The sequence below is a fragment of the Phlebotomus papatasi genome, chromosome 1 (assembly GCF_024763615.1).
Source record: "Phlebotomus papatasi isolate M1 chromosome 1, Ppap_2.1, whole genome shotgun sequence".
Taxonomy (NCBI): Eukaryota; Metazoa; Arthropoda; class Insecta; order Diptera; family Psychodidae; genus Phlebotomus; species Phlebotomus papatasi.
In genome coordinates, this window is record NC_077222.1 from 46,593,014 (window position 1) to 46,618,965 (window position 25,952).

The 25,952-nt window shown below is 32.1% G+C and overlaps 2 protein-coding genes across 3 annotated transcripts; one reads left to right on the forward strand and one right to left on the reverse strand.

Annotated features, from left to right (window-relative positions):
• Window positions 1–473: 473 nt before the first annotated feature.
• Window positions 474–21,971, forward strand: LOC129799443 (synaptic vesicle glycoprotein 2B-like). Of its 2 annotated transcripts, none has more exons than XM_055843312.1 (5): window positions 474–676; window positions 18,275–18,473; window positions 18,559–19,093; window positions 20,067–21,032; window positions 21,110–21,971. In XM_055843312.1, the coding sequence occupies exons 2-5, from the start codon at window positions 18,437–18,439 to the stop codon at window positions 21,291–21,293; spliced, it is 1,722 nt and encodes a 573-aa protein (XP_055699287.1). In that variant the 5' UTR covers window positions 474–676; window positions 18,275–18,436; the 3' UTR covers window positions 21,294–21,971. The 2 variants fall into 2 exon arrangements, with proteins under 2 accessions (XP_055699287.1, XP_055699286.1); XM_055843311.1 differs by lacking the exon at window positions 474–676 and adding an exon at window positions 16,496–17,947.
• Window positions 3,378–24,492, reverse strand: LOC129799447 (uncharacterized). Its single transcript, XM_055843323.1, has 2 exons — window positions 24,049–24,492; window positions 3,378–3,406 (listed from the first exon to the last, which is right to left on the reverse strand). Exons 1-2 carry the CDS (start codon window positions 24,482–24,484, stop codon window positions 3,393–3,395), a joined length of 450 nt encoding a protein of 149 aa, XP_055699298.1. The 5' UTR covers window positions 24,485–24,492; the 3' UTR covers window positions 3,378–3,392.
• Window positions 24,493–25,952: the final 1,460 nt, after the last annotated feature.

A 25,952-nucleotide genomic window follows, 5' to 3' on the forward strand; every position in this document is an offset into this window, starting at 1 on the left:
GCCAAAAGAATACGCGTACGTCTGAAAATTGTGCCGGAAGTTTTAATATTCTCATTACAAATAGTACTTTTGTGTACTGTGACGTTGTGAAATCAAATGATTAAAAGGTAGATAATTGATGGAGCTTGTAATTTTAAGTTAATTCCATAACTTCTGCGCCATACTTTTTCCCTAGAATCCAATTGAATGCAAAAATACTTTTCTTTCTTAATAAATATATATGTATACATAAATATTTTATAATATTCTTTGTTACCATATTTTTAATTTTTATAAAAAAAAATTATCGTATGTGAAAATTTTTCGCTTAATATATGTTTATATGCGTGATTCACAAACACAACTTTTTGAAAGGCATACAGCCACTACAATAAATTTTAAATTACCGCTAACCACTGACTTGAAGGATCATTATTTTTGATTTGATATGATTTGATTTAGTTGAGATTTCGTCTTGTTAGGTGACACACGCTATGTAAATACTGCTTCCACTTTTAATTCCAACTATTATTGTGCATCTCTGTACCCTTTGTACCAATTGGCAATATTTCTAAAATCTCACGTGTGAAAAAGATAGTACAATTTCTATTAGAATGATTCAATAATTAATGGGTTGAAATTGAATTTCGTGAGAAAAAAATCTCCTTCACTACCAACGGAGGGATCAAATAATGAAGTAAGTTTTTGAAATACGTAAATTTATAGTTTTCCCAGTTTTCCATTTGAAATTTTCAGGTAAAACTATATTGTTTTGTAATTGATAACAGCGTTATGGGCATTGCATTGCATTTTACAATGAATTCACTTTTTTCATTATGTATAATATATCATGCAAATATTTTTTTTTATGCAAATGTAGGTAAACCTTTGAAACTAGGGCATTCTGGCCAACAAGTCACGTGAATCAGCATTTTTTTTTTATAAACTGCGATTGAGATATAAAAATAGTTAACTTTTTTTATATTTAAATAAGTCGAACGTGACATCGTAACGTAACATATCTTTAGTTTTATAATATTGTTAAATTAGTGCCACTACAACCTTTCTTTGTAAGACATTTCGCTCCTTGGAAATTAAAAGGGGCCAACTCATTTTCAAGAATTTTCAGGAGACAGCATGGAAGATTCAAAATTTAGTGTAAATAATTATCTCGATTCAATGATTAAAAAAAAATTTTCTGTTGGTTTGAGAATTAATATAAACATCAAAACATATTTTGACCTTTCAAAATATGTTTTTTATTATTTAGATTTAGATCATTGTCAGTCTTTATATGCAAATTTTGTTGAAATTAGAATGTTTTATTAATAATTTTCATCTTCAGGGAGTAGAAGGTGAAAATTTCGAGGGGTCAATATATTTTGCTTTCCCGATAAAGTTCGAGCAATAAAACATAAGTGTATTGTGAACATTGTGAAGAATTTGCCTCAAAACTATCTTGAGGTAGTGAATTATTCACGACAATCTCCTCCCAACCTTTACCTTTACAACGTTCCCTTCAGTCTCCCACAGTTTCACACGTTTAGTGTATAAAATAGTAGGTGAGATTGTTAAGAATCTCACCTAATATGTATATCGCTTGAAGTTTTAAACTTACGTCAATACTTCGGGAGATCAATACATATGCGTCTAATGGCCTCTACACACTAGAGAAATTTATGTCCATATTGAAGCAAATTCCCTACGCATGTGTAGGAAAAACACTTCAATATGGACATAAATTTCTCTAGTGTGTAGAAGCCATAACTGAAATAAATCTAGTGCTTCTTTTCCACTTCAACGTGCAACGTTTTTCCAATTCCCTATTAGAAAGGAGATTGACAAGATTATCATATTATGTACAGAGAATCGTCAATCAGAGCAAATTACACTTAAATCATACAATCTTCTCCGAAGCAGAGTGGAAATAGGAATATTTCCTGCCTCGATCCCGACTCCATTTCATTATATTCAGTGAAAAATTTTTAATATATTTTTTTTAAATTTTAGTCAGGTTAATGCAATTTAAAGAATGACTTGGTATCAGTTTAAGAAGAATTAAAGTTCTTGTTAAAGTCACGAATGTTCTATTAAATCACATTCCGTATCTCTTTCGATACTTTAAGAAATGTCAATAATCGTATCATACTCCAAGATTTTATAACGAATTTCCTCGTAAATACTTATGTCGTGAATTCTTCCCGACAAAACTACCACAAGTCATTTACGTAGTACCCCCAGGTCTCCCATATCCGATTTATAGCCTCTATGAGTGATGAGTTTTTCCCACCCAAGCGTAGGGAATTTGCTTCGATATGAACATAAATTTCTCTAGTATGTAGAGGCCATTAAAGAGAAAATTTCAACATATTGATTTGGATGCAATTTTTACACTTGAATCCATACTTCTAGAAGACAACTATATGTGTTAGAGGATCGATGCTTATGAAGTTTAAAATGAGAAGATAAGGAGTTAATAAAGCAAACTGGGGTAGAGAGTCAGTAAATAAAATTTCTCGTTGTTATGTGAAAAATATGTTTGAAATAATCAAACTGATCAATATTTCAATAAATAGGAAAGAAGTTAATTTATTATTCTGAGTAATTTGCTATATATTCTTTCTAAGAAAAACTATAACACCCCACCATCTAATAGTATCTAATAGTGATATCTATTGCTCCTCTATAATTCAAGCGCATTGCGCATTACGCCTGACTCTCTCTAGTTCATTATGTGTTGTTAGATGTGTAAACTTCTATCACATAAGTTGTATGAATAGCTGTACCAACCCTTACTAGGTACACGCATTTCCGTTGTTTCTGAGGATGTAGTCTCTATATTTCCTTGGCTCAGGTTAGGTTCGTCAGCCGTGAGAACTTTTTTCTTAGGCAAGTCTCCTTGGTATATGTTGGAATGAATTAAGGGGAATCTTTTCTATAAGAAGATGAGTTTTAAAGATCATCCCTTTAGAGTCTGTAAGCTTGAAAGGTGCCTCAATGTCTGCCACCACCAGCGAGAGTAAATTTTCTACATGGGAATATAATCGTGGGAGTTTAGGAGATTTTGTCTTGAAGTAATCCTTGGGGCTTTCCATCAACTAACTTGAAACTACATTATCTCCTAAGTTTCGGATATTGAATTTTCTTATTTAAAATTAAAATCTATTCAGACAATAAAGTATCACGAAAGCATCATGATCTTTTTATTCCATTAAGGAGAGAGGCCACATAGGAATTTCTTCACCTTCTAGTTAGAGTAGTCTGTCTGTCAGGGTGAATCTGTTAAAGGGTGGGAGCTCTCCTACCTATATTTGCAACAGTAAATTAAGGTTGGGGTTGGAATCGGAAGCTCTTTCTCAGGATTCTGCTCAGGATGCTTGTTTATGTTGTACTTCTTCTGATTAAAAATGCTTTCATGGTTTTTTTTCTGGAGAGAGAGAAAAATGAAAGTTATATAAATGAACCCAAGATTGCTATTTAATTACTACATATCGCTTATTAGGTGAGATTTATTTATTAATTTGAAATCCTTTTTGAAAAGATACGGAAATAAGAAAATCTTTAAAAAAAAATCTAATAAGTTTACTTGCGATTGCCGCTGAACCATCGATCACTATTTTTTCCCAAATGTTTGACTGTTTTCTCCCTAAGCATTAGTTTGCAGAGTGAATATTCTTTCTTGTAGCAATTAGTCAAATGTCCCCGAATAACACTAAAGTGTTAATTTGTTAAATTATTGAAAGCCAAACAACTCAATAATTTATTATTCATACTGATGAAATGTGTGATAATTTGAATAATACTGAGATGAGTACAAGAATAATAATGGTGTCCCACTGTTATCTTTTAAATCTTATATACATATTATATATATTCAGTTCTGGGAAGGAGCATAAATTTTATAGTAGTATAATCTCAGTTTCTGATGAAGATATTTAACAAGTGAAAACTTACAGAGCTCATTAGCTTTCAGAATCTAATATATTTGTTAGACTCTGGTCAAATCATGGCGAACGAAGCTTGCACGAAGTTTATTGTTGAATAAACTTTGTTTTAAACATATTATTTTTATCTGGCTAAACCGTTGAAATAAGCGACGTGGATGTTCTGTGTATTCTTCTTCTTCATATTAGGTGAGATTCTGAACAATCTCACCTACTATAATCCTACCTAAATTTCCAATTTCAATTTTCAATTTTCTAAGTTAAATAACTCAAAAATTCCTTTGTGCATCGAGCTGAAATTTTAGTATGTTGTAGCCACAGATTTTATGAACTTAGGTTTTATGAACTTGTGATTTTAGAAGGGAAAGTGGCATCACGAGAGCTTTTCAAAACGCCCTTACATTTTAAATTCTGATAATTAGAACCGGAGTTATGGTCATTTTAAGAATTTTTTTGGATCCTTATAGCTTGGGTCACGGGGGTCGGGGGATCTTAAGTTTGGTATTGATCGAAAGCTCTAAGGCCCAGCTATAACATACTAAAATTTGAGCCCGAACGATGCCATAAGGAGGAGCCATTGAGAAAACAAAAAAGGGGGTATTCAAAATGGCGGAAGGAGGGGTAGGGGGTGGGGGGTCAATGCACCAAATTGCAATTTTCATACGATATATAACCTTTGCCGAAAATCGCAAGTCGATATCTCTTTTAGTTTAGGAGCTATTAAGCTCCAAAGAGCGGCCGGACGGACGGACAGGAACGGTTTTTAGCCATCCATATATTCGTGATCAGGAAGTGATGAAACACATTTTGGCCAAATTTGAGGTCGATCGGACGACATGAAATTTTGTTAGGATTATAGTAGGTGAGATTATTAAGAATCTCACCTAACACTTAAGTCGATCGATAACCCCTTACCCGAGCTATAAGGGGTCAAAGTTCGAAGATTGACTGGCCTCTATCTCCGGTTCTAATTAATATTTTCACTTAAATTTTGGATTTTTGGTTTCGTCTCGATGAGCACTTTTAGATGGAAGTTCAAATAGTCACCACAGGTGGCGCTGCGATAGCGTCAAAATTCATCAAAATTTGAATGTGTTTGAACACATTTTTCTCAAAAACGCCATTGTGCAAGTTAATCAAATTTTAGAGTGCTGTAGACTAGGCAATGAAGTTTACAAAAAGTGACGTGGGTTCGCTGTAGTTAAAATAAAACTGGAGATATGAGGGGACAAACCTCACGTCATATCTCCAGTTCTATTTGACCGATTTCAACGAGTGAGGGCGCAAATTAAAGGTCTCTTTATTAAAGCTTAAATAAAGCGCTACAGCTTTCTAGAACATTTTAACTTTGTAGGATCAAGTTTAAAAGAAAATTCTTACAAAATACAATCATTTTTTGATATCGTTGTAGTTCGCCACACTGCTGTGGAAAAAAAACGTGTCCCAAAATTGAATTAAAAAATTGAAAAAAAATATCCTAAAATAAATCGAATTATCTCGGCTACCGAGCAACTGATAAGATGAAGGGCAAAATTAGAGAGAAGATTCTGGTCTATATTCTACTATCAACTTTCTGTCAGTTCATTGACATCCTATTGGTTTTGATTTAAATAAAAAGTTTGCAATTATTCAGAAATTTGATTCCAAATTGGTGTATACTATAGTTAGAAATCGAATTTGCATGCAATTCGAGTTTTCTCACGTTAAGAATCTCACCTATAATGAGCTGATCTAGGCTTATCACTAGCTTTATAGAATAGCTCCAAATTTCATAAGAATTTCGTCTCTACTATACGCCACTTTTTCCACTCTAATAAATAACCCTGTTGAGAATATCTCAAGAAATAAACCATCGAAATCCTTTGGTTTCCGATATGTTGTAGAAACTGTAGAAATAACTTGTAGAAATTAGGAAGAAGAGTTTTTTATTCTGCGCTGAAATTTCCTATCCGACGATCACCGGATTATTGTTAAAAAATTGTTACGTCGGTTCCTTACCCTATGTTGTAGAAACGTTTTCGGCGAACGTTTCATTGGTTTCACCCGGACACCACAAAAATGCTTGACCCCTTATTCTTGGATATGGTAATAATCTGTTCATGAAAGAATTTACTTTTATTAAATTTCTATAAGTACAATTTGAAATTATTAAATTATTTAAACAGAAGTCTCTAATATCCTTATAATATTAGAAATAACCATCTTTACACTTGAGATTTTTTACAATCTCAGCTTTTGTGGTCCGAAATAAAATCCGACCTCGTCGAACGTTTACACACTAGTAGATTTTTTTTTTCAAAAAATGCCTTTTTTTTAAATTCTGACGTTTCTGCCTACAAGGATAGGGGAAATTTTCTTTAAAAAGGCATTTTTTAAAAAAAAATTCTACTAATGTGTAGACGCCAGATCGCGAATATCTTATGTGCTAAAAATCTATTTCCGTAAGCGTCTCATCTGTCGTCGTATAAGCACTTCTGGGGAGAAAACGAAAAGTAGTAGTTCTAAAAGTAGGTAGGTAATGTCAGAATCACCTCTCCACCCCCTTCCTCCATTTTGGAACACCGTAGAACTTTGTTTTCTCAATAACTCAGCCCCTATGGTATCGATCAATCTCAAATTTCAGTACCTATATATATAGCTGGGCCTAAGACCTTTCTATTAATAAAAACTTAAACCCCTGAACCGAGGTCTAAGGGATTAAATATTTAATTTTCAAATGGCCATATTACCGGTTTTCTCTCCAGAAGTGCTTATGTGGCGAACGAGGAGGACATAGTCCACGAAAATTGATTTTTAGCGTATATGATGTTCGTGATTTATGAGTGTCAAAACGTGTAAATTTAAAATTCTGATGAGGTCGGATTTCACCTCAAACCTCCAAAGTTGAGATTATAAAGAATCTCAGCTAATAATCTACACTACACTTTCACAGCTTTCACACTTTTCTTGCGTGATCCAGAATTAAGGTATTGTGAAAAATTGCAGTATTTACAAATAATTGGACAATCTTCAAATGCCACTATATATTCTGTGCGTGCTTGTAAAAATCTTTTATAAAAACCTAATAGAGAATATTTTGAAGGTGAGATTTATAGGGGTCAAATGCTATAAATGTCTATATTTATTTTGTATAGCTTTTAATTTCAATAAAATATCGATCTTTATTCTCACAAATTCACAGATTTGATCTTCCGCAATTTATAGATTTTTCATATTTCGAATGTGAGATTTTCGGAAATAGGGGGTATGGGTATACAGTGTAAATTAGCCAAAGAAATAATTTCTAAAATAAACGTTCAGTGTTCTAAATTATTTCTAAATTATTGCTTAGCAAACTTATATATAAATCAAAGTAATATAAATCCTCATACCCATCATTGAAATATTTTACTATTTAATTAAATTTATCATCAATATTTAATGAAATATTTATCAGTATAAATTCGATATAAAAATATTATTATAACATTTACATAAGCTCCAGTAAGTTTGAACCATTATTTTTTTTAAATACATATTCCTTATAATAAAAGAAACTGGCACATTCAAATAAAAATGATAAAAGTGTAGGGGAAAGTGGCCTGCCTGTGAATGAGGCAGCCTTTAAATATTTCAATTTTTCTCTTATTTTCCAAAGCAAAAATTCTATTCTCTAAACTATAGTCAATACAAATAACTACTTTTTATTAACTTCGATTAACAAAATAGAATTTCTGCTTTGGAAAATAAAATAAAAAATTAAATGTTCAAAGGCAGACCACTTTCCCCTACTACCTATAAACTAGCAAAATTCGTAGAAAGTAGAAACCTTCTATAATCTATAGTAAGATACAAACACTTTTTTTCTATATAATATTTTGCATGTATTATATTTTTTTAGGTGTGATTCCATCACAATCACACCTATTGTGATACTCCGATTTTCTAAAAGTGCTCCGATCTAGCTGAAATACACAGGGTATATGTTTTGAACATCCCTGATGCCGAAAATGGTAGTCCGCCATTTTCGGGTCCGGCCGGCCGTCCGTAGTACGCAATATCTCCGGTTTGGAAAGAGATATCTTCATAAATTTTTCTTTAAATATATCTACTTGCGCGTACGACGATTTCTATGCTATTAGTTTTTTAAAAAACCGGTTCCGAACCGGTTTAAAACCGGTTTTTCTAGGTTCTCTCGAAATTGGCCTATGCAATTTGAACCATTTTATGTTTATGTTGTAGCGCTACTTGAATAGACCAATTAAAAAAAAAATTGGAGATTGCTCCATGATTTCTCGAGATATTTCAAGTTGAAAATTGCAATTTTAAGAAATTTTGTTCGTAGCGTTGTGTGGATAAAAAAGTGGGAGAAGCGGCGTGATACCTGCTGTGGCGCTATTTCTCTCACTCTCTCTCGCTCTTGATTTTTTTAAAATAAATTTTGGAACTTTCACCTTCCACCCCCCCCCCCCCAACATATCCTAACGTGTCAGAAGATTTATGAGAAATGATGCCATGCTATTTATATCCATCCATCCGGAAATTACCACGCTTAGAGACCAAATGCTTATATCCTCTACACACTAGAGACATTTATGTCCATATTGAAGAGTTTCTCTTGCACAAGCGTAGGAAATTTGCTTCAATATGGACATAAATTTCTCAAGTGTGTAGAGGCCGTTAGACACAACGACTTTAAATATTCGGAGAGCTCTCATAAGTTGACCCTGCGTGACCTAATAAAGCAACATGCCCCTAGTTTACTCAACACCTTCCCTCTTCTCTTTCAAAATTGTGTTTTTTAAATAGGAAATAGGTATTGATATGAAATAGGTAATTATTTCATTTGAAAACTTCACGTACCGTTAACAATAAAGATTAGCACTTTATTTAACTAAAATTAGCCAGAAATCTAACATAAATGTTAAACAAAACGTATAAACAGCAATCACCTCACTGTGTTTTTCATTGGAAAACAAGGTCGATCGATAAAAGATTCGATGGTAAAAGGTACACTTTTAATTTTTCTGAGAAATTAACAAATTAAAATTTGTGAATATGAATGGATTTTCGCTTTATTTGGAGCAAAATGAACTAAATAATGAAACTGTGGTATAGAAAATATATAAATATAATAATTTAGTACTGTATTTATCATGAAAAATATGACGTTTCCATTTGGAGTAGCTAAAAGTTTCCATTTGGAGCACGTTTTGAATTAGCTTAATTTATCCCAGGCAATTTTAGTCCGAAATGAAATTGTAAGTTATTTTGAACGATCATTTGAGTGATTTATAATTCGGTACAAATCAATTATGAACCGTTAAACTGTAAACGACGCTAAAAAACGCTTTTGAAACATAGGATCTAAGTCAAGGGTTCGAGCATTTCGTAGCATAGGTTGCTTGGGGTTGCTTTGCCTTGTCATATTTTTTTCTATTGTATCAATTTTGTAATAACGATTCACAATCGTTTTGGTCTGTTGAAACGAGTTAAAATATATATAGATGTTTTAAAAAAATTGTTTAAAATTATTGAATATTAATTTTTGGATCAAAAATTTATTAAAAAGTCATACGATAAAAATTAACTAAAAGATTTTAGTAAGTTCAATAAAGTTATTGAAAACAGGAGTATAGTATTATCAATAATATTGTATAATTTATATAACGTTGTAAATAAACGGTGTTCAACACCTAGCTGCAACAAAATATTTTGTATTAAACACAATTAAAATTGAATACAAAAAAGTTCATAGGTTCTTTACTATAAGGAAAAATGAGAGTTGTTTAATTTTATTGTAAAGAATTATGAAAGGAATTTCACCTATATAAAACTTATTAAAAATACTCTTCCTATCTTTGATATAGCAACATACGAAAAAACATGTTTCTGAAGGGAAAAGTGTATATAAACGTGAAGATCACAATTGTCTTCTCAAAGTTAACCTATATGCGATGAGGTCTTCAAAAGACCCTCTAACCGCTATCGTTAACAGTTTGACCTTCAGTACACAGCACACACAGAGAAATGGGCTGATCGTCACTTAATTTGAATACTTAAAAAAATCACAATAATACTGCACTTTAAAAGATTTTTTTTTCTTTTTTTTATATATATGAAGAGAGATCACATATCTTAAAAATTTAGGGTTTGCAAGCAATAAATTCCAATCATGATCTATAAAAAAAATTGTTTGCATATTAAAAATAGGTGTGATTATATAAGAATCACACCTAAAATAATCTTGTGAAAGCATCTCACTCAACGCATGAAAATGTGGAAATCCAATAAAATTTGCAATATAATTGACTGACACAGTAATAAGAGGATATCCCACATAAAATTTTCATTCTTATTCAATGCAACAGTTTTTCATTCATTCATTTTGTGTGCTGTACGTTGAGAAGTGCACACAGTGCGAGGTACTCTCAAAACAATTATTACGTCACGGAAAATGAGTAAAAAATACGCATAAATTCGCGAAAAGATTTTCACCGCACATGTGCTCACATACGAAATTGTTATATATTTTTTTATTTTCTATTGTGATAAAAATTAATTATCGGACAAGACGAAGCATTCCCATTTTCCTAAATCTCAAATACATTTCTGTTTGAAGTGAAACAAGAATTAGTGAAATTTTGTTTATCGCCAAATAGTAGTAAATCATAAAGATTTTAAGAAATGGATGTGTCCTTAAAGTGTAATTAGTACAAAATATAAAAAGGATTACTTCTAAGTGATTAATAAAATATTGAATGTCTTTTACTGCTCGAACTTTCCTATGGATTAGAACAAATATTATATTTTTTATTACTAATATATTTCTTAACTTTTTCCTTACTTAAAAATTATGAATTTTCTTTTGTCAGTAAAAAGAGGTGGCAAACTTCCTATGCTTTGAGAAATGCGCAAACTCTTGACTCAAATGTAGCATGAAAAGAGTTTGTGCATCATATCGTTTATCAGTTTTTAATTCATTTGAATCGATTTAAAAATCACTCAAAAATCACCTACAATGGCTTAAATGTAATAGAGATGTGTTCAAGATGAACATGCACCTTCATACAAATTAATTTCAAATTAGTATTTCTTAATCTTTGAGGGATAATAATGGGTTTTAATCCATGTCGAACTACTTTTGAATAGTTAAATCGCCAGGATATTCATCATAAGTCCTCACATCCTAAAAAGGATACGAATAATTATTCAACACAAAAGTTGGAAAATTTTGGCTTCACCAAGACTTTACAAGGGTTTTCGTTACCCCTACTTTTTAAGTCAATGACTTATCCTTAAAGGATTTAAGGACTACTACACCATTTTTAGATACATTTACTACTAGGAATGTCCTGTCATTTCAATTAGAGACGAAAAGTTTAACTAATATACAGATTTTAGTTTTGGTTCAATCGAGTCATTTTACGAAGTATACAAAACAAGCCTCACTTTGACGGCAAATATTGAAGAAACCAGGATGCTAAACGATCCTAAACTTTTACCATCCTATTTTCTACATCCTTAACTCTATCTGATATCAATTTGCTACCATTCTAACATGTAGTTTCTATGATATTAGAGATTGAAAATTGTCAAATTCTTATTGAAATTAGGTCATTATGCTTAGTGCTAATGACACTCGTTCATTTACTTCTTGATCAGCATTTTTTCGTCAGCAAAATAAAGAATGTGCAATTTTGCAATGACGCATTATGGGTTCACGGAGTTCACCTTAGTAATTAAGTGGGGTAAAAATGATTTTGTATAAATAGGGTTAATTTTTGTTAAATAAATCAGATTGCGATAGAGATCCCTGAGTTTTACTTCCAGCAGCACGAGAGTGCTAGTTCCAGAGAAATCGCATCTCCCTTATGGCCCAAGACCAGCGGCATCCTATTGCCTAAGGATTACCAGCGGCCAATTGGCTCACTACTGCCAGGAAACAGCGGCTTCTCTTCAAGAAGCCCTAAGACCTAGGGCAGGATTTGAGAATATTTCTGGAGGAATTTTTCCCTAGAGGCATTCATTTGCCGGACTGCAAGGTTGGAAATTTATTTCTAACCTTGGTTAAACTCTCTCGAGGCAGCCCTGGGGGTAGCCTACACAAGGGGCATCACTGCCTTAAGTCCGGTGGCTCGAAAGAACCGTTATTAGAGGCCGTGAAAACAGCCGAGAGTCAGTCCAAACAGTGGAAGAATTCACCGGAAAAGTTCTCACCAGAGCAAGGGAATAATCTGACGAGATTCGGATTATTCTCTTCCTCTAGCTTCGGCCAGCTGTTTGGAGCCGAAACAGATGAAATTAAGACAGAAATTTCTTTGGTAAATAGCGGATTTATTACCGGTTTATAACCGATTGGAAACGGTTCAGAATTATCAGAAATATTAAAACTTTCCAACGTACCCAAACATGACCTCATTTAGTTGTAAATTTTCTTTTTAACTTTTTAACGTTTAATTCAACGATACTTTCGTATGGACGAAATGTTCATCTAGACAACTTCTAAAATATATGTCTATGTGAAGAAGAGGAGGGGTGGAGAGTAAAACGAAGAACGTTAATTATGCGGAGGCCGTCTTATGGGAAAGTCTCTTGAAGGTCCTAACGGTCCTAACTCACTATCTCTAGCCGAATGACCTGTAGAGATGGTAACATACAAAAACTTTGAGCTTCTGATTTACAAAATTCTCTTAAATTATCACTACTTGCTTAGAGGGAAGTAAAAATATGGATACTAACTCAAAATCAAGATATTATACGCTTTCTCTCTCTGTGGACTTCGAGCAGTAATAAAATGAATAATTTTCCTTTACTGGGAATAATTCTGTTAATTATTTTTTCTCTTTCTTCATTTATTTAGTTGAGGGATTTTCTTTTAATTTTTACACTCATTCTCTCTGTACCAAACTCGTTATTTAAAATAATCCTGAAAACGCCAAAAATAATCCCATTCTTATAATTCTTTAAATATATTTCGAAAATTTTCCTGGAAAATATTTTATGCACATTCCAATAATCCCCATTATTCCTTTTTACACATTTTGATGGTTAAATTTGAAATTCCTCCTAAAATTCTTATGTCTCAACCAAGTTTTAACCATGGCTAGACTTATGAAGTACAAAAACGCTTATTATTTATTTAAAATAAAAAAAGGTGTGATTATGAAGGAATCACACCTAAAACGATGAATAATTTTTGATCCAAAAATTAAATTTTTACTGTTTATTCGTTTTGTGAGATTTATTATATACCGGTAAATCTATAAAAGTAATGTGCAAGGATTATCATTAATAAAAGTCATGAGACTTCAATAAAGATCATTATATGTTAATCACAAATTAACTATATAATATCTTAACAATTAATACAGTGTTTTACTGAAATTCTGCAGATATGCATTATGTACAAATCAAATAAGTTTAACTATACGAGATTTTTTGCGGAAATTTCATTCACATTACTATCCGCAAACTCTCATTTATTTTATTTATAGAGTAAATAAAACAAAACGCACAAAATCATTGAACTGCAATTTGTGTTAAAAAAATCCAATCGTTTGCTACCTTAAAGATTCAGTAATCTTGTGGCGTCAATGAGCTAACAAGTTAATTTTTAAAATAAAAATATGAATTGTATACAGTTGAATATGATGATGTGCAGCCTCTAAAATCCATATGATTTCTCTATCGCATATTCTTTCTATCATTTTTCCTCTCACCATGCTGACCTATTCCATCTGTTAAATGCGGATCCAAATGCAAGATTTTCAGGTGTAATATTTTCTCTTACGTATGAAATATATTTTCCTCGCACGTTTTAAACAATTGCGTTGTTTCTTAAACAAAATACTTAGGCACAGTGAAACAGTAATGAAAAGCGTGCAAAATCTCTAAATTAATCAAAATCAGTATAATCTTATAATCTGATGCCACGTAAATAAGGCGCATAATATGTATACAGTTGATCAAATAAAACCGAATGTTTAATGCTACTGGATACTACAAATCATTTTCAAGATAGAGGGTGATGATTATATGGACTATTCCTCTCACAAGAAGAAGCAAGAGGCAAAGAGCAGCTGGAAGCATCACCAATCTCCTACTTTGAGAATGAATCTCAAGATAACAGTGTGGATTTTGTTAATAGCAAATATCACATCAACTTATATGAATCATCAGCATGTCATGGAAGAACTTGAAGTATATTCTTAATCTCAATGTTAAAGATATTCGTTGAAATCAGTGAATCTAACAGGAAAAAAAATTGTTCAAAACATAAGGACGCATCAAGCTAGTATGAAGGAAACATATTCATTGATAAGATTTTTAATTCCATATGGGCAAGAAACTAAAAACTCAATCCCTGCACGAGAAATTTAGGAATGTTTCAGAATAATAAATATTAAAGAATATTAAATTTTCCCTTAAAAAAAAAAGAAATAATTGTCTTTTATTTGCAGATTGGTTTGCTTTTCAAGAAGCATTTAAAAAAATAATAATAAAAGAAATAGTCTCATAAAATTATCAGTCATCACAAAAATCTTATGTGAAAAGGATTAGGCATCATTGACTTCGTTTATGCGTTACGCATTGATTAAATTCTAAGGTGATTTGAGGGTGATCTATCTGAAACAGTAAATACAAACTTTTGAATTTGGTAAATATGTAGGGGAAACTGGGGCACCACCAAACACGGGGTAGCACCAAACACTAATTTTTATTTCTAAACTACTTGGACTCTCTCGACCATTCCTTCAGTGGACAAGCATCCCTATAGTGCCTATAAATTTCTATAGGTCTTATCCTCTGAAGTAAAAAATCGCAGTGTTTGGTGGTACCCCCTGTTTGGTGGTGCCCCAGTTTCCCCTAAGCTTATTGAACTTTAGAAAATATGCATTTTTAAGGTTTATCATTCAATATTAAGAAGTTATATTTTTAATTTTTAATTTTTCAATGAACCCCAACTGGACATTTATCTTGAATATTTCGAAAAATTAGTCTTTAAAAATTAGAGATGTCCATTAGATTGGTATCATCCAAGGAATCCAAGGAATTTGGATCAATTTGATCCTTTTATTTATACCAGTGGTCCGGAATTGAGAGATGAGAAAGACACTGATGTGGAATAAGCCATCCAAGAGTAATGCTCAAAGCTACCAGTTTATGAGCGGCTAGAGGCAATGCTGCAAGTGATCGCTAGGCGCGATTCGAACGTCACTCGTACTCCTCGAACCAGAGAACTCCTGCGCCATAGATCCATTATTCTATCCACTGAGCCATGAGATCTCTAACTTTTACATCATTTTCTTTCATAAAACCTGTCTTGTAATTGTATTTTTTTGTTTTATTAGAGCTTCATCCATTAGATTTAGATGATTTTTCGGTATATTAAATTATAATTATATAATTAATAAAATTCATGAAGAAGTATATTTGTTAATCCGATTAAGGGTTTTAGTTTCATTGGTTTCAAATGCAAAAAAAAATTTTTGAGAAATCAAAATACAACTTAAAAAAAAAGTTTTCCAAGGAAAGTACATTTTTTACGACTTATTCAAAATATACATTTTCCATGTTTTTTCTTGGCACATACATACGTTTATGATTTTATTCGAAAAATGCCCATTAGTTTTGCCACAGTGTTTTGTAATAAGGTTTAATTTGTTATAAAAAAAACATCGGACAATTTAATTGAAAATCTCTACATGAACTACTGAGGCATGAGAAAATTAATGAAATTTCATTTTCATATTGCCTAACTTCAGTGCTAAATTGGAAAATCAAATATAACTAATTACGTTTAATAATACTGAAAAGATAATACATTTTATATATTTCACATTTTACTGTAAGAAAAATATATTTGTTGCAAAATCCAATAAATGATTAAAATTTTGAATATACTGCTTTATTGATACATTCTACTAACTCTACACTTTTATAATAGTACACTTAAACTGTTGTACATTGTTCTCTCTTTGGAGTTTTAGCGTGTAATTCTTTGCTGTATGATAATATCAGACTATAGTATTTTTCTGCAGACTTCACATTTTTGCGAAATCTGATTGTGCTACGTGATAACTATGTAAAATGAGATTCTTTTCCTTTTGTATATACTGTATGTTATAACAAAAAGTTCATCTATGAGTATGAAAGAATGAGAAAGCTCACACAGCCAGAAAGATTGTAAATTCAATAAACTGTAAACTATAAATAAGAGAGAATATTAGGATCACAAACTAAAACTGAAATTCATTAAATTTTTCATATTCTTTTTTTTCTAATAGAATTTTACAAAATTTAAACAGGACATAAATATTTATGTTAAAAATTAGTTACATAACGACTTAAGAAGGATAATTTTGTCGTGATTCATTACATTTTATTTATTTCAAATTATGAAGTTCTTTGAAATTTTCAAAAACACATGAAACCTCACAATGATGATTAACATTATCTGGGCACGAGTAATTTATAATATAGACTCGACATTTTTCCATGTGAGAGACAATATCACTATGGATTAAGTATCATGAATGTGTGTAATGTAGCTAAAGTATAAAAGGAGATCATTCCTTGGATTTTGCTCACCATTTTTTGGGTGGTTTGCATGCAAACCGCTCCAAGTGACAAAGTGTCCGTTGTATTTTTTTGGAAGTGAATCTAAAACTAATATACGTGAGTATTACAAAATCTATACTATTTTACAGGATGCTACATACTTTTCTTAAACTTCCGTCAAAATACAAATTCTTGAAATTGAATTATTGTGCATTATGTTAAAAATACAACATAGGTGAATCATAAGAAATTCTTGGAAAAACAAAATACGTTTACAAATATTTTGAATATAGAAAAATTTCCTCCATTTAGTGGTGGTTGGTTAATAGTAATTAAAAAAATTACCTCTTGTTTACATAAAGTGATGAATCACTTGTACATTATAGGTTGTCGAAATCTTAAAAAGAAAATGTAATATTGAAAATAAATGTGCAAATTGGTTCAAATAACAATTTATTAACATTATTACGTACGCTATCACTTAACGACCTTTCGAGAATATTTATTCATTTATATCATGATTTTCGCAGAAAAACGTGAAGCTTTTATTTCTCCCTGTTTCTCTATAATACTTACATTATATATATATATATATATATATATATATATGATTGCATTATAGGTCATATCACCTAGATATAACACTTTTATTTCTCAATTTTAAAACTTTTAAGGTATCTGTTTTTCACTTAGGCAAGTAATAAAATATTAAAAGCCAGAATATTAGTGACAACAGATTATAACATATATCCATGTAATATTGGAAATCCGAACCGTAACTAAGATTAACAGTATCGTACGCGCAGGATAGTTTCATTAGGTGCTAAGTAGATACAATGATCAAAAGAGAAAAAAAGAGAATACTTAGCTTGTTTTAAGAGAGAAGGCTATAATGTGTGAAATTGCTAAGCACACATTCTATTCGACGATACGACGTAGTCGCGAGCCCCACAAGACCCCTTCTTTTGGAGATTCTCTCATAACGAGGCTGTAGCAAAAAGCAGCAAACTGTTGTTAAAACTAGTCAGTTATAATCAAACTCTCGCAGGAGCAACATTTAGTGTTATTAATACAGATTTCGCTACAAGATCATTTAGAAAACCATACAGCGGCTCTATATATTAGTAACAGTCATAACGTGAAGTTTCCCTGTTTTAAGTGAAACAAATTATAAAGTGATATTAACCATTCTGTTAAATTGTTAAGTGCTTAAATGAGGATATTATTAATTCACTAAAATCATCACGACAGTGTAGTTTCGAAAAAAAAAAATAGTATTTAGTAAGGAAAATTGCTTGTGATACACAATACATTATTAATGAGAACGTTTACTTTAGAATTTTTTGACGATTTTTTTAAACATTTTAAGTGTGTGCTGGTAGTTAGTTAAATAAAAAAAAATATCACAGAATATTTGATATTTTTCCCTCTCTTCCAACCATTCAACTCACCTTCGTGGAGTGTTTGCTTGCAGTACAAAGGTGAATTTAAATATCTAATTAGTTTAAGTATTTAAGAGTCAGTATATAAACTTGATTTTCTCTTAAAACTTGTAAATCAATCACTCATTTCCTATATCCATACATATAAATCAATGTCAAAGAAAAAAAAATCTTTTATCCCACAATTTTTTTTTATCATTTCTTCAGTGACTGCACTGAAATGATACCACCTATGTACCGTTCCATTGAGTGTATAGCAAATATATATAATAAGTACTAAATTGAGGACTCTGGAGTTTAATCAATTGACAAAAATGTCTTGAACTAATTCTTCTCCTTTTCTACTCTTATTCATATTGAATACAGACGAAGTTCAAAAGAAGCTTCCTCGATATTTCCACAAGAGCATAGCCAGAAGAGAAATATCTTACTTTTACTTTTGGGAAGTAACTTTAAACAATCAACCCAACTGATTTATTATTTATAAGAGGCGAGACAGCAATTAAAAATATTTCGGGACTACATAGAATGGTAGAAAGTGATTCTGATACTAACACTTCAAATAGTAAGTTATATTCTTTAAAAAAAAAAACAACTCAAAAATACCTTCTCACATATTTAAGGGATATTACTTTTTTGTATTTAATTAGATTGTAATGTAACTGATGATCGATTAAAGAACGGCGTTGGATCAAAAGAGCTAGAGTTGAAGAATATCTCTGCTCCAGTAAATTCAAATTCGCGTTCAGATTTAGCAATACCAACACTTGAGGCATCTAATTTAAAGGAAAAAAGTCTCAAAGACCCAGAAAAAGGTCACAGTCTCAAAGCGGACTTTGAAGAAGCGATTGAACTCGCTGGATATGGACGCTTTCACTACATATTACTAGCAATATGTGGATTAGTGAGCACGAGCGAGGAGATGGACGTCATCTCGATGTCCTTTATCCTCCCATCGGCTCAGTGCGATCTTAACCTAAACACCCAGACAAAGGGATGGCTCAACTCAATTATCTTCATTGGAATGATGGTTGGTGCCTATGCATGGGGCAGCGTGGCTGATTCGCTGGGCAGAAAAAAGGTGCTGATTGTCATCTCCATAATGAACGCCATGTGTATCGTAGCATCATCATTTTGCCAAACATATGCACTCTTCATGGTGTTCCGATTCCTTAACGGAGCTGCGTAAGTATACTTTTTCCCTTCTATTACTAACTAAGGGGATAGTTATCATGGCTACAATATAAAATAACGTACCGTGTTTTAATGTTTTTTTTTTCATTCTCTATTGGACACTTTCATATTAATTGACAAAATGTATTTCTTTTGAAATCCTTTTATCTTATTATTAAGTTGGTATGATATACTTAACAGTAAAACAAAGCAAATGAATTTTAACTCGTATTTACTGGAGTCTATAAGTAGTAAAAATTTCATGATTTAATAAACCGTGAATTTCCGAATATCCTATGGCTCTCCTGAGATGTTGGTTTTTTTTTAAAAGAGAATATGATAAAATGCAATCAACTTTGCAGTCTTAATTGCTTAAATATTTTATAACAATTTTAGATAAAAATATTATAAAGAATATTTTTTATATCTTAGAACTTTTGAATATTTTTGCTTTGGAGGTTGGGTAATAACAGTAACACAGCGTAGACAAATAGGGGTGGAAAATCCAGATGAAAATAATTTTAAAATAAAACCAAAAAGTCTCAGAATTACCAACAATTTCGTGATGAAATATTTTATTTTGCATAAAATTACTTAATGATATGATCCTTCTTAGTTCAACAAAGCCAAGGATATAAAACAACAATCTCTTCTTATACCTAGCTCAAACATCTCCGGTGCTCCTTGTTTAAAGAATTTTTACACTTTATATACAATGAAAAATTCCCTTTTAAGATTTTTTATGAGATGCAATTATATGAAAAAAAGTTCAATACTCTTATGAATGCGAATAATAAAAACAATGTTTCATTACCACCAACGTAAAATCATCAATAGAAATGAAACTCACGTGAGAATATAATCGACATCTAAATCAAGATTTTTGTATCCCCTAAATTTTCGTTCGTAAAAATTCCAATAATTTATATTTAATTGAAATTACTTAATGACTGGAAAAAATTGATTGAAACTACTTTTGTTCCAGTTTGGGCGGAAGTGGACCGGTCATCTGGTCTTATTTTGCAGAATTTCAGCCAAAGTCCAAGCGTGGCTCAATGTTGAGCTTCATGGCAGCATTTTGGACACTGGGCAATCTCTTTGTTGCGGGTTTGGCATGGCTCATCATACCCTCATCTATAGGCCTCTACACACCATATTTCATTTATAATTCATGGCGAATTTTCCTTCTAGTGTGCTCGCTACCATCATTCCTTGTGGCAGCACTACTGTTGTATCTACCCGAAAGTCCTAAATTTCTTCTATCTCAGGGGCGCAATGAGGAAGCATTGGCAATTTTCCGGGGCATCTTTGTAACAAATACTGGCAAATCAAAAGACCTCTATCCAGTAAAAGAATTACTCATAGATGCTAAACTTCAAACAGAACTTGAACAAACCTCAAAGCCCATAAAAGGGAAGTATTTGACGATGTTGGCTGATATAATGGACAACAGTAAACAACTCTTCATGTCACCAATACTCAAGTTTACCATAATATCAATTACAATTAATTTTACATTCCACATTGGTTACTACGGATTGATGATGTGGTTTCCTGAACTTTTCAATCGTTTTGATGAATATTCACGTAATCATCCAGGAGAGGAGGCATCTGTATGTGAAGTCACTAAATATGTAGTGAGTTCTGGCTCACATTCAGATACTGGAGTCTGCTCTGCGAAAATACCAAGTACGGTATTTATGGAATCCCTTATTACGGTGGCCTCTGCCCTGCCCGCCAATATACTTGCTGTTGTCGGAATGGATCGTCTTGGTAGAAAATTCTTCCTGGTATTTAGTACAGTATCTGCTGGTCTCTGTTCAGCTGGAATGTACTTTGTCTACAATAAAACGCACAATCTCATTGTATCAGCAGTATTCAGTGGTGTTATATCCTGTGGAAATGCAGCATTGGATTGCCTTATCACTGAAGTGTTTCCCACAAATCTCAGGTACACAAATCTACAATTTTGCAAATTCTTTAAGTGATAGATCTTAACTTTTTTTACTTTCATTCTATTTTCCATAGAGCCACTGGTGTTGCTATTTCGATGGTTGCAGCACGTCTTGGTGGAATCATCGGCAATGTAGTCATAGCCACTCTCTTGGACATGTACTGTCCAGCCCCAACATTTATTGTGGCATTCCTTCTTGCTGGCGGTGGTCTTATGTGTCTTTTCTTGCCCAACACTACACGCACTGCACTTTCCTGATATCGCCTCAAATCACATCTGGACCCCATTACATTTAATTGGGGGCTTTCAAAAAGAAAATTAAAGAATTTTTCCTAATCTCAATCTTAGGATAGCAAATATTCACCACTTTAGTATATTATCTAGTACATAATTGTAAATCCAGGTTAAAATGGGTAAGAAAACTCAAATACTACATATTATGTTAACACCAATAGAGTAGCAAAAATTAGCTAAAAGTTTGAATGTCAATGCACATCCTTCATAAATTAACTTGATTTATTAAAGGGTGCTTCAATCAGTTACCTTTACTCTATGTTTAATTTTTTGTTCATTTAAGAAATTCATTTATATTTTATATTCTGGCTGACTATATTTTACTATTTTGATAGGTAAATATAGTTCCAAGTTGTGCCATAACTATAAATATCTGTATAATGACATGAAATAAACCAAACCCTGATTCCGAAGTCCTATGTATATGTAATGTTTATTCTCAATCTAATAAATTGTTAATAGCACGGTAAAGGAAATAGTAGAATATAGTGTAGTTTGCAGTATTTATCGAACACATTGGAAAATACACAACTTTCAAAAGATATTTTGTATTTACTTCTCCATTCCCTTAAACCATTCCAATATTATTGTATCATAAGTGTGTAATATTCCATTTGAATAAATAAAATATGAATTTATAAATGTTTTGCCAGAAGTTCTTTTCAGTTTTTGTGGTGAGATAAATATATTAATCGGAATTTTATATTATTAGATAAATGTGAAACAATAAATAAATCAGATAAGTCAGAAAAATGATCCGAAAATGATTGCAAAATATTTATCGCAAAGTTTGAGTACAGTATCATGCAGAATTTACGTATATATTGTATTTTTTAATTACTAAATGATTATATATTTTATAATAATCTTTATGATATATCTGTAAAAAGAAACATTGGGTTTTTTTTAGTAAAATTCTTAAGTGGCAGATTTATTATGCAAAAAAAACTGCTCTTTCTCTGTCTTGGAGTACGAGCAGTTAATAAGAACACAATACCTAGTTTGGTCAGAAATATCAGCAAATATTAATAGTTTTGCAATTTATTCTTCAGGAACATTATAACAAAATCGTTGATCTTAGAGATAGTCTAACAGGATATCCATGTGCTAACTTCGTGGATCACGCGTGGTCTGAGAAATAACTGGCTAAAAGTTACATTGCAAATAATGCCATTTTCAACATATAATACTCTGGATGACCATTATTTGATCTAAATAGAACAAATACACAAGATTCTAATAGCTAATGAACTCATCTTTCCAATGATAACTCAGCGAAATATCTTCATCAGTGCACAGATACACCACATACAAATTTAATGCTTATTGGTTGATTCAGTAAATATAATATTTCGATTTATCTAATACTTTACCCTCTAAAAGTTTATTTTTGCATTAAAGAACTATTTTTATCAGTAAGTGTATGAATTATTATAATTGTTCTTTTGATTTACTATGCCATGGAGTACAAAAATCACTCAATAGAAGAGCATTTATCCGCCACACGATATTTATGAAAATTTATTTATCTATTATTTATTTCTTATTTATTTTTTAATTTATTTTTTATTTATTTATTTATTTATACACACGATATTTATTTATGTTTGCACTACCATGATATAACAGAATCTCTACCTACTATCCAGGACAGAGTAATCCGTGGTTTTTACACATGGCACAGAGTTTTGGCCATATATATCGGAAGTCAGAATTTCTGCTCACATGAGGCATTGTGGGTTTTATTGGAGATGAGTTTGGCTACCAATTTTGGTTACTGGTTTGTAAATCAGACCCGTAGGAGAAATTTGAGGAAATTGTTTCTTTGATAAAAATTAATTTTTATAAATGTTTGCTTACTTACATGGTTCATTGGTAAGTATGATTATTACTGAATTTCTTCCACTCCTGGGGCTTTCAAGAGGATCAGGTTAATAAGTTGCAAATTTGTATCTTTACGATTAATTTTTTGGAAGAAAGTATTGGAAAATATGAGAGATTTTATTTTATTTCAGCCGAGATACGCACCTTAATTTTCATTTAAATGAAGCTTTTCCTCAATTTTCGTTTCATTTTGCTGTATTTATTTTAATTTTTCTCAGTGTTTTTTAGCCTAGATACAAAAAAAATTGAATTTGCAACGGTTTTCCTTAGCCAAGAAACAAACCCACATTCGGCCAGCTTCAGGGTCTGGGGAATCATCTTTCTGGGGAATGTTCCTTTCCAATTTTTTACAATAAAATAAATAAATTTTCTTTCTTTCTGGAATTTGAGAACGAAAGAAAATTGAGCTCTTTCAAATACTAAATATTTAGTATAATGATATCACTTTGAAAATTTGAGTTTTTACGATTTTTTCCCTTATTCTAATCTCAAACTTTTCCCTCAATAAACTCGTTTCCAATTATAATATTACTCTGGAAAGCAGTGTTAAAAATAAAATTAGGTTTTATATTTAGTATTAGTTTAACAATAATATTGTTATAATTTTTCGCAACTCTCACACTTTTTAAACGCTGATTTAACGGTATATTGGACTTTTCATTTATTGAAAACTCAAGAATAAATGGTGATGATTTACTTTTAATTACAAACATTTAAGTATAAGAAATGGAATTTAATTTAAAATCCGAAAATTAAGCAATTACTCAAGAAGAGAAATCTTGTTAAACCGATACTCTCAGTTTTTTGGAAGGATAAGAAGGGATATTTTACATACGAAGTGATAAGAGTATGGAGTGCAGATTTTTTCTGATGTCTCTGACTATTTCCATCTGGGTGAATCCGTGGAAGAACTGTAGATTTCTTTTCTTCTCGTCAGTCGATCGAATCCCTAAAGTAGATGTCCACCAGTCGCTCGGTGACACCCCCGACGATTCCCCCTTAGGGGCGCAGCTAGCCTCCCGCGACGGCGACGATAAGAATACCGGTGGGGTCCTTGGTGCGATTTCTCCATCCATTGACTCCAAGTCATCTTGGATGGCTGGAGTTTCCTCCAGGAAAGTCCATTGTTTCGACGATAGGCATTCCTCCACATCGAGGAGAACTTTTAACTCTCCACCACTCATTCTCACTGCTTCCTCCTCGGAGATCTGATCCAAACTCATCCAGTTCGGAAAAAGAGGACGGGAGGAAGGTGGATTGACACAACACATTCACAGAAATGGCATTTATTCCGATTTTCGCCGTAATTTAAATAATTTTTATGGCAACGAATTTGATTTAAAAAGTGCACGTTATATTTTATAAAATATATAGTTATGCTTTTACAGAGCATATGAGGGGAACTAGCTTTTTTTTTCTCTATAATTATCGTGAGAATTTTGCTAATTTTTTGTTCTATAATTATCCTTACAGAAGAAATTAATAAAGAAATAAATATTTAGTCAGAACTTTTAATTAGATCGCTTTCATTGGAATTATTGATTTTGATAATCTTTTTCAAAAGATCATTGCGCTTTAACCAGAATTAAATATTTTAGTACCAAGCTGTATGCTGTATAGAAAAGAAAGAAAATACATAATTTAGTTCAGTTGGATCTATGGAAAATTAGATAAAAAAAACTTGACTAACTATCCAAAAGAAAACAGAATCCCAGAATCACTGAAGATGACACACGATAAGCGTTAACTCTTTCATCTCTTTTGGGACTCTTAGTATCCAAAGCAGAATATGAATATACTGTGAAAAACAATGTTTTTTTTTTAAATTATTCAGAACTTATAAAAATCCTATTCTTGTCGATGGTAAAAACTATAAGGATGTCCAAATGTAAGATATTTTTTTTGTAGGACCTCAATTAATTCCTGAGCTTAGATATTTTTGATTAAAAAATCACGCAATTGGCTTGCAGCATATGCTACGGTCCGGAAAGAGTTAAAAGCTTTGGCAAATTGTGTGTACAATATTTTAGATTACACTCAATGTCACTTACGCTCACCAGAAGGATATTCTGCCCTAAAGAACGAAGTTAAATATTAGGTGAGATTCTTAACAATCTCACCTACTATAATCCTAACAAAATTTCATGTCGTCCGATCGCGCTCAAACTTGTCCAAAATGTGTTTCGCCACTTCCTGATCACGAATATATGGGGGGCTAAGTTGCGTTCCCGGCCGGCCGGCCGGCCGGCCGTCCGTCCGGCCGGCCGGCCGTCCGGCCGCTCTTTGGAGCTTAATAGCTCCTAAACTAAAAAAGATATCGACTTGCGGTTTTCGGCAAAGGTTAAATATCGTATGAAAATTGCAACATGGTGCATTGACCCCCCACCCCCCACACCTCCTTCCGCCATTTTGAAGACCCCCCTTTTTTTGTTTTCTCAATAGCTCCGCCCCTATGGCATCGAGCGGGCTCAAATTTTAGTATGTTATAGCTGGGCCTTAGAGCTTTCCATCAGTACCAAACTTAAGGTCCCCCGACCCCCCTGACCCGAGCTATAAGGGTCCAAAAAAAATTTCTTAAAATGGCCATAACTCCGGTTCTAATTGTCAGAATTTAAAAAATGAGGGCTTTTTGGAAAGCTCTCATGAAATGCCACTTCCCCTTCTAACATCACAAGTTCATAAAATCACCGCTAGGGGCGCTATTATTAAAAAGAAAATTTTTAAATCTTATAATTTAAA

Bases quoted from the DNA above. Each gene is read 5' to 3' on its own strand.
- LOC129799443 (XM_055843312.1), top strand. From the start codon at position 18,437: ATGGTAGAAAGTGATTCTGATACTAACACTTCAAATA. The intron at 18,474-18,558 runs GTAAGTTATATT...GTATTTAATTAG, and splicing joins TGATACTAACACTTCAAATA to ATTGTAATGTAACTGATGAT. The intron at 21,033-21,109 runs GTACACAAATCT...TATTTTCCATAG, and splicing joins GTGTTTCCCACAAATCTCAG to AGCCACTGGTGTTGCTATTT.
- LOC129799447 (XM_055843323.1), bottom strand. From the start codon at position 24,484: ATGTGTTGTGTCAATCCACCTTCCTCCCGTCCTCTTTTTCCGAACTGG.